Genomic DNA, 9,254 nt, shown 5'->3' with positions numbered 1-9,254 from the left:
TTGTGTCCCCCAATCAACAACTGCCTCTATCTTCCTAGGATCAACTGCTACTCCCTCAGCAGAGATAACGTGACCCAGAAATTGCACTTGAGAAAGCCAAAATTCACATTTAGAAGGCTTTGCATATAACTGTTTCTCTCTGAGAATTTGCAACACAGTTCTCAAGTGGCCTTCATGCTCTTCCTTACTCTTGGAATATATCAGGATATCATCAATAAACACAATCACGAATTGATCCAGAAACGGCTTAAATATGCGATTCATGTAATCCATAAACACCGCAGGAGCATTAGTGAGTCCAAATGGGATTACTTGATACTCATAATGTCCATATCTAGATCGGAAGGCAGTCTTCGGAATATCTTCCTGCCTAATTCGGATTTGATGATAACCCGACCTCAAATCAATCTTTGAGAAAACACAAGCACCCCTCAACTGATCAAGCAAATCATCTATGCGAGGGAGAGGATACTTGTTCTTAATGGTAACCTTATTCAACTGACGGTAATCAGTGCACAATCTCATGCTACCGTCCTTCTTCTTAACAAATATGACTGGTGCTCCCCACGGGGACACACTTGGCCGGATAAACTGCTTAGCCGAAAGCTCTTCAATATGTTTCTTTAACTCGGCTAATTCCGGTGGTGACATCCTATACGGAGCCAGAGAGATAGGCCCCACACCAGGCAATAGATCAATCGTGAACTCAATCTCTCTATGAGGCGGAAGTTGTGGAATTTCATCTGGAAACACATCCACAAACTCCCTCACCACGGAAATAGTGCCAATCTCCTCATGACTTCCGCCTACTAAACCCCCCACAAAGACATATCCCAATGCCCCGGCCCTCAAAGCCTTTCTAACCTGCAACACAGATAGATATGGGGAAGAACTAGTAGCAGAATCATCAGCATCAAGCACAATCCTTTTACCGCAGCAGTCTATCATAGCACAGTTCTTTGACAACCAGTCCATACCCAAGATAACTTGAAGGCTGATCATAGGTAAACAAATAAAATCCAGCACGTAATCTCGGCCTTCATATTTGAATTCGACATCTTTACACAACACGGATGTATAACACTCCTCTCCAGTAGCTGTAACCACTTTCATTGGAGGGCGAATGTCATACATTTGCAAATTTAGACCAACGGCCATAAAATCAGACATACAGGAGTGTGTAGCTCCTGAATCAAACAACACTTCAACATCCATATTATCAATGTAAATTGTACCTTTCACTAGATTCGGAGCCTTCTCCGATTGTTGACGGTCCATGGTATATACTCTACCAACCGTCTGAGACTCTAGCATAGGTTGAACAACAGAGACCGGAACAGCAGTAGCTTGAACTGCCATAGTCCTTGCTTCGTTCTGAGGACACTGCCTGGAGTAGTGACCGGATCTTCCACATTTAAAGCAAATCACCTCACCAGTAGCACATGGACCTCTATGCTCTTTGCCACATCCCTTGCACTTGGGAGGAGGTCCTCTATCAACAAACTTCTTCTGAGTACCGGGTTTTTTGAACAAGTCAAAGGGCTTATTCGCATTCAGCTTCTTGCCTTGCACCTTCCTGTTCTTCCAATAACCTGAGCCCGTTGCTTTATTGGAACTAGGTGCCTGGGCCTCAGAAGACTTCTTGGCTTGGGACACCTTATACACTTCTTCCACCTTTCTACACTGGTTTACAAACCGACTGAACTCTCGGATGTCACAATTTGACATCTTCCGAGACATCTTCTCATTAAGACCCCATTGGAATTTGGAGGTCATTTCAGCCGGGGTGGGTAAGGCTCGCCCATAGTTGGCGTATTTCACCAACTCATTGAATTTTGAGAAGTATTGGTCAATAGACATCGACCCTTGTTTGAGATCGTTATACTCATTCTGCTTTTGTTCCCTAGCCTCTCTAGGGAAGTAGTTATCCAAGAACAATGTCTCGAATAACCGCCATGTGATCTCCCGACCTTCAGCTTCTAATGGCTGCACGGTATTTGTCCACCAATCTTCTGCTTCCTCTTCCAGCATATAAACAGAGTAAGCCAACTTCATTGCGTCAGGGCACCTCATCACCCTGAATATCTTCTCCATGGCTTGGAGCCATTTTGCAGCCGCCATTGGCTCATAACCTCCCTTAAAAGAAGGAGGTTTATGTTTTCAGAAAGCCATCAGTCTCCTTTCCTCCATCTCATGATCACCGACATTTTCAACTTGAGGTTGACGAACCTCAGTGTGATGACTCCGACTTCCGGAGTGGTGACTACCTTCACCCTCATTGTTACCCACTCCACCCTCTTCCTGTGAAGGAGGTGGAGAAGGCGTAGCAGTGTGAGGAGGAGGAGTCGGTTGCCGGTTCACGGGCCTAGGACCCCTCAACGTCCTCAGCTCGGTCATCATCGCGGCCATAGCAGTCCGCGAGTCTTCATTTGTCTTTAACAAATTTTCATTGGCTTGCCTGCTAGCAGCCAACTCTCTCTGAACGGCTGCAAGAGCTTCAGCCACGGGATCAGGCGGTACGCCCGTTGCCCCACGGCCACTTCTAGGCCTCACAAGAGCAGCCAAAACAGGTTCTGGCTGAGCATTGGTGTTTGATGGTCCGGGGTTGTTTCGGTTCCTCGTCATGTCACTACACATGTTACACAAAGAAGTGAGTTGATCAGGCCCACACTTAGTGATCACAAATGCAATAATCATACAGAGTACTAAAACAACTATAAAGCATCAAACACTAAGCATACTCAACAATAGCTAACAGTTATTCCCAACGAAACTGCTCTGATACCATAAAATGTAACACCCCGTTCTAGAACCGGTTTGTTAACATCGCATTATGATATTAAGCGCAGTTACAATCACATGGGTTCAATTAAAATCCGGATAAATTTTTCATTTTAAAACGTACCGAACTTATAATACCCAATTTCGTGATCATAACCATATTACCTTGCGGAAACAGATAAATTAAGCTTAACATCATGTTCATTTCCCATTTTTAAACCATTAATTTACTTCTTGTTTAGTTCAATACTTCACCTATATTGTAGGTTTCTTCATTAGCTACCCGTGGCTTCAAACCGTGCTCAAATCGGAGCACTGTAGTCCAAGTTAGGACAATTTGAAGCAACACAAGAGAGTGTTGGTCACAGGCCCCGCGCGCTTCAGCGCGCTACCGGGCGCTCAAGCGCGCGCTATCGGGCGCTAAAGCCTCCATCCGGGCGCTTAAGCGCACGGAGGCAGTAAGCATCAGGCATTCTAGTGTGGATGGGCGCTTAAGCGCGCAACAGGGCGCTCAGGCGCGCTATCCTGGGCGCTCAAGCTCCCACGGGGACGTTTTAGCGCGCAGAGACAGAAGCATCTCCTCCTTCAGTGGCGAAGGGCGCTTAAGCGCGGACCAGGGCGCTCAAGCGCGCAACCCTGGGCGCTTAAGCCCCACCCTGGGCGCTAAAACACGAGGGGGCAGTAAGCCACCCAACTTTCTGCAGCAAAGGGCGCTTAAGCGCACGCCAGGGCGCTCCAGCGCGCAATCCTGGGCGCTTCAGCCCCCACTTGGGCGCTCCAGCGCAAGGAGGCAGAATGCATTGGCACTCGCAGGGGCAGCAGGGCGCGCTCCTGGGCGCTTAAGCGCGCTGCCAGGGAATTCCAATTCCCACATTTCTCAAGTCCAAGCCTAGGGGAAAATGCATCCTCATTACAAACCCCAATTGCCCATGCCCCAAAACTAAATCCTAGCACTCATCCAACCTCTCCTCATGAGATTTAGCTAGAATTTGGGCAGCATGACCTTTGTTTTCTCATCGTTTACCAGTTTAAACAAAAGGGTACCTAATTGAATTTCAGCCCAACCAATTCAACAACTCAATACATAACAAGCATGCATATATTGAATTTCAAGTAGGCATCATTTACATTACATATCATTTACAAATCATAGAACTTAGCTTACAAAACACTATGATCATTCCCTTGGCTCCCATCAACAAAAGGTGTAACCAAAGGCATGAGCATAGGCTAAGTTCATCCAATGAATCAAGATATACAAATGACCATGGGCTTTCAAAATAAAATCCTATACATGTCAACTACAAAAGGCATGCATAAACTCAAAGAAATGCCATATTTCATGCATAATCCAGATATGGCCACTTGCCACCAGAGGCTCCTGCAGCATCCTTACCTGAAAGGGGGTCCCCACAACACGGGGTGAGATATACGAATATATCCAGTAAACCAGGGGTCCTTGGAGCATCTCTCCACCCCACAGTTCCATATCAGTGTAATAGCAATAACAATAATAATGCAGTAAATACATATCTATGCAAAGTGCAATACATCTCCAGGAGAAATCCCTCGAGCTCTCAAGCTGTCCTAAGGAAACTCAGATGCAAATAGTCCTACTGGCCAGCTAACTACCAAGTATGATTTACGCATCGTCATGCAACATACCAACATAGGGAAACACCATCCTATGCCACACCAAATGCATACACATACGTATAACAAAGCATTACACTATTTTATTGCATTTATATACACAATCACAACCTCCACCCTTTCAGGGCTTGGTAGAACAGTCAAGGGAATTACACCCAAGGTCCGAAGGCTTACCTCAATGCTTCAGTCAACCTTTGTTCTTCACCAACAGTTTCAGCAATCAACTTTTACAAACATACACCTACACATGGTGTAATGCAATCAACACATTGCATCCAAGAGTATTTCACAATCAACCATCAATTACTCAATTCGAAGCACAACACAAGTATGAGCTTACCAATTCCAATGAGCTATTCAAGCTCCATAGCTTGCTCCAATGGTTGATCACTCACGGTTGGTCCAAATGTCTCAATCCTAGACATCACAAGGATCCAATCAATCATTCAACTCACTAATTGTTCAACCTGCTAGAATACTAACCAATCCAAGCATGAATTTTCCAATATTATGAACAATTATCAAATGACTATCTAGGCTCATTTCCACCGATTAAATGACATTCCTAGCATTTTCCATAACATGCTCTAAGCTCCATTCTTCCTAGAACATAGCTAATTCAACTACATTTCATAAAAATCCCAATTTACTATTCACAAACCCTAACTCATGCAAATTTCAAGGAATCATGAGGTTCAAGGGTTAGGATCTTACCACCAATGGTCACACAACCAATGATTGATGGCTCCTCAAGCATCAATGGAGGTAGAAACTCTCAAAACCCCAATTTTCACCAAAGGGCCGAATTTTTGAGAGGTAATATCTCTCTCCACAATGCTCCCCACTCAAAACAAAGCTAGGATTATGAAAGAGGGCGAGATTCTAAGCGATTTAGGCTTTTGAATCATCCAAAACCATCAAGGTTTGATCTCTCTCTCTCTCTTCCTCCCTTCCTTCCTCTTCTTTCTCCTTCTTCTTCTCCTTCTCTTTGTTTTCTGGCGACGGGACTGGGGAAATGGGGGTCATTTTGGCTTTTAGTCACTTAACATAGGTTAAGTGGCTTTAAGCGGGTATTGGTTCGTCTATCTATTCAACTCCAATAATTACCAAACTTTACCCAAAAGTCTGGAATATTATTCTAGGAATATTACTATTTTTATTTTTATATTTTGGGTACTTTTGGCAGTACCTATTTATACCCCTTAATTTTCACTGAGTACACTTTTTAACTACAAAGTGACTCAGATTCATTTAATTTAGCATTATACTTAATTTTACTCACTAAAACATGTTTAATTAATTAATTACACTTGATTTCCTAATTAATTAATATGGGCTATTATACCAGCCTCCTATTGAGAAATGATATTCATGGTGACATCTCCAATCTCACTTATAAGTGATGTAGGCAGTGAATTCTACATTATGGTCATGAATACCAACCTCAGTTTCAAATTTAAATTTATTTGAAGTCTCCAAAGTTTTCTTGTGATTTGCAACTTCCAAACGCAATTCCTGATAAACTCACCTATGTCTTAGATTTTTATGTGAATAATTGTTTGTTAAGAAATTTTTGCTAATGATCATTATGGGAAAGTCTCTTCTTCCTTGTTAAGCAACATTCCATCAAGTGATAACAGAAGTCGTATAATTAATTTCGTTCTACTTCCGCAATATAGTTGAATAATTGAAACTGTGTTCTTAACAGTTTTGAGAAGATTCCAAAGGTTGAAATCAAGGAAATATGCCAAATAGTAATGCATGATCCAGGTATCAAAATATACCACTTGTTGAAAAATTTATAATAATGTATCAAACATGTCTCAGTTCAATCTATTCTTATTGACTCCACCTTTAAGGTTTCCACATACAATGGATTTATATTGCAATACTAAGGATCCTCTTCCAGATAGATGTTGTTTATACTTTATACAACATAATATCGTCAAGTAATGGAATCTCCTAAATGCCCCGGTGGTTTATGCAGAAAACCCAATTCCGCAATATTTCAAGTGAACAGTACTAACTTGTAGATCATTAAAGGAGAAATAAATCTAAGGAGACAGCACAGAACTATATCGGTAAACTACGTTATGAACAGTCTATCTTTTGCAATTATGTGACAAATGGATGCAAGGCCTCAAGAAAAATCAATTTTGGAAAATTAAATTTCTATCACAGATTGACACAGAGGTTGTATTGCACTATAAGTTACTCAAAGCTCATAGTTTATTGTTTCTCTAGAACAAATCAAAACTTGCAAGAGCATAAAGCTTTTCTGCTTCAAACTCTAGTATTATTATGATCTCCAACAATCAGCCCAGAAATGAGACAATAAGTATTTGTATGAAGATTGAATTAGACAAAACGTCTAAACAATATGGAGATGCTCGAGTAGGATGATTAAGAATATACAATAAGTAGGATTATTGCATATAGTGATGTTAAGAATCAACATGCATATGCAATTTCAAAATGCAATCTTTTTTTCACATTTCTTCATTTCCTTTCCTCGTTTTACCTTGCTCCATCCTTAGGAAGTTCTTAAGATTTGTAAGAATTTGGCACAATATGTGCGGCAGCATCTTTTATTTCAGATTAAAACTACAATATTATGTAAGACAGGGTTGCAGTTAGGCTAGAAGTTTTCAGTCCAAATATCATAAAAAAACATTAATACTTCACCTAAAAAAATAAGTGCTAACATATCTCTGTCTGAAAATTGAAGTTCAGAGGTTAGCATATTACCCCAAGAATACCAAAAACAGCCAAATGAACCAGACATAAAGCGGAATGCAGTAACTTTGGCAATTCTTTTTCAGGTTCCTGAAAGTAGAGACAACAAGCACTACTGCATGATTTATCATAATGAAGCTATAATGTTTTGAATTTTTCATCATATGAATGATTAACACAAATAAAAACCAAGAAATACCCTGGTTCTTAAAAACCAAGAATTTACCTGTTTTATGTCTTCAGAATCCTCTCTTTCATTACTTAAAAGAGGGGTCATCAGTTCAGGTGTTAATGGCTTAATAGAAGAGAAAGAATTGGATGCCCCATCTTGATAAGGTTGCAATTTGTGAACCCCTGGATTTGAAACAACCACCCCATCTTCTGAAACGTGGTCAAAAGACAATCTAATGCTATGAAGAGCTCGATCACTTATGGCTCCTGCTTCCAAATCATGTTCACTCTCAGCATCATGATCCATTTGATGTGCTATAAAACTTGATGAATTCACAGAATGATGCCTAATAATTGAAGAACTACAACTGCTCTTCATATCCATAGACCCTTCAATCACCATAAAACTTGTTTTATCTTGAAGTTACTAGCTACAACCAAAAAAATAGCATTAAACAACCCTGCTAAAAATCAGTGTATATTTATTATTTTGCAACTACTATCATATATAATTGATTGAGGGCGAGCTTGTAGAAGAACTAAGATGTTTCGTGTGACATAAAACATGTATAAAACAGTCTCTTTGAAAGAATGTGTCAAAATAGAAAATATAATATGTATAAATTTGGTTTAGATTTGTATAGATTACTTTCCTGTTTGTAAATATTATTTTCCTATTTAAGATTTGGATCAGTCCTGGCTTCTCACTTAAGCTCATTAGGATCTCTATATATTGTAACTCTTTGTATTAGCTTAATACACAACATACTATTTTATATTCAAGTGAATGCGAGGATAAAATTATATACAATCGACTCTCGCCCTTAGCTCATAAATGAAGCATCCTTGTGCACCGCCCTTACTGTTGGGAATGGAACGAGGGAGCCCAAAACCCTTTGCAAAGGGTGTACATCCTCCAATGAGCCAAATGACAAACCACAATAAGTGGGCCGACACCACATCTCAACCCAAAACCTTAAGGCTGTAGGTTTATGGGTCTTTTGCACTTATATGGTCATCACTTAGTCTATGTCTAGTCTATGTGGTACTTCTTTACAACTCATACTTGATTATTTCCAACACTTACCTCATAAATGAAGGAGCCTTGAGCACCGGATTTTCTCCTTATCATATATAATTGATGAATTGAGTACAACCCATTTAATGCAAGGTGAAAACATGTGTATCTGCAACCAGATTGAAGGACCAGATAAGACAAGAGACAGGGTGGGACAAATGGACCACGCTTGCAGAAGGACCGGTGGTGTATGTGGCTGTTAACATTGGAACAAAATGAGTGTGCATGAGAGTGTTGCAGTAACGTACACGGAGCTGTTACATATTTAGAGTTTTTATTTGAAATTATTTATTATTTAAGAATTATATTTTATTTTAAATTGTGTAATTTTAACTTAGAATAAGTAGTTTAGTAAGGTATTTGACATACACGGAGATGTTTCTTATTGGGTTTCACACACTTTTGTGTGTGGAGATAGTTTTATCTCCTACAATATGAGAGACATTAAATCCTATTATATAATATTAAATTTTATTCATTCAACAAGTATCTAATATTTGAGTTAGAGCTGCCCCTGTATAGGTCCAATAGGTCAAGATTAGTCGAATAATAAAAAAATCAGTGAAGATATTAAAAAATATTGTTTTAGAAATTATAGACTTGTAGTATGAAAAACTAAAATAAAATTAAGATACTGATGATTTTTTAGTTATATCCATCTTGAATAGTTAATTAAACGACATTTAAGTTTCTTAGTATAAGACACTTCCATCATATGTGAAAATTATTTGTATAGGTAAAGTAAAAATGGATTTGAGAAGGTAGTATGAAAGGGGAAAAAAAATTAAAATATTGCAATTTAAATACAAAGTACGAAATTGTAGTAAATTGTTAT

At 39.7% G+C, this 9,254-nt stretch overlaps 1 protein-coding gene across 2 annotated transcripts; it reads right to left on the bottom strand.

Moving 5' to 3' along the window:
• Nucleotides 1-3,966: 3,966 nt before the first annotated feature.
• LOC133287511 (uncharacterized) lies at nucleotides 3,967-7,737 on the bottom strand. Of its 2 annotated transcripts, XM_061485140.1 has the most exons (4): nucleotides 7,397-7,737; nucleotides 7,183-7,260; nucleotides 4,775-4,851; nucleotides 3,967-4,675 (listed from the first exon to the last, which is right to left on the bottom strand). In XM_061485140.1, exons 1-3 carry the CDS (start codon nucleotides 7,724-7,726, stop codon nucleotides 4,846-4,848), a joined length of 414 nt encoding a protein of 137 aa, XP_061341124.1. In that variant the 5' UTR covers nucleotides 7,727-7,737; the 3' UTR covers nucleotides 3,967-4,675; nucleotides 4,775-4,845. The 2 variants fall into 2 exon arrangements, with proteins under 2 accessions (XP_061341124.1, XP_061341123.1); XM_061485139.1 differs by lacking the exon at nucleotides 4,775-4,851 and having other exon boundaries at nucleotides 3,967-4,177.
• Nucleotides 7,738-9,254: the final 1,517 nt, after the last annotated feature.

This window comes from Gastrolobium bilobum, unplaced genomic scaffold, assembly GCF_033153095.1.
Source record: "Gastrolobium bilobum isolate Gb01-03AN ecotype WA unplaced genomic scaffold, APGP_CSIRO_Gbil_v1 utg23244, whole genome shotgun sequence".
Taxonomy (NCBI): Eukaryota; Viridiplantae; Streptophyta; class Magnoliopsida; order Fabales; family Fabaceae; genus Gastrolobium; species Gastrolobium bilobum.
The sequence above is the reverse complement of the archived record's forward strand: the minus strand, read 5'-3'. Positions and strand labels throughout refer to the sequence as shown.

Excerpts from the sequence above, each read along its gene's own strand:
- LOC133287511 (XM_061485139.1), bottom strand. The coding sequence starts at position 7,726 with ATGGATATGAAGAGCAGTTGTAGTTCTTCAATTATTAGGCATCATTCT. Across the intron at positions 7,261-7,396 it reads ATTCTGAAGACATAAAACAG|GAACCTGAAAAAGAATTGCC; the intron begins GTAAATTCTTGG and ends CTCTACTTTCAG. Across the intron at positions 4,178-7,182 it reads CTGTTTTTGGTATTCTTGGG|GTAAGGATGCTGCAGGAGCC; the intron begins GTAATATGCTAA and ends ACCCCCTTTCAG.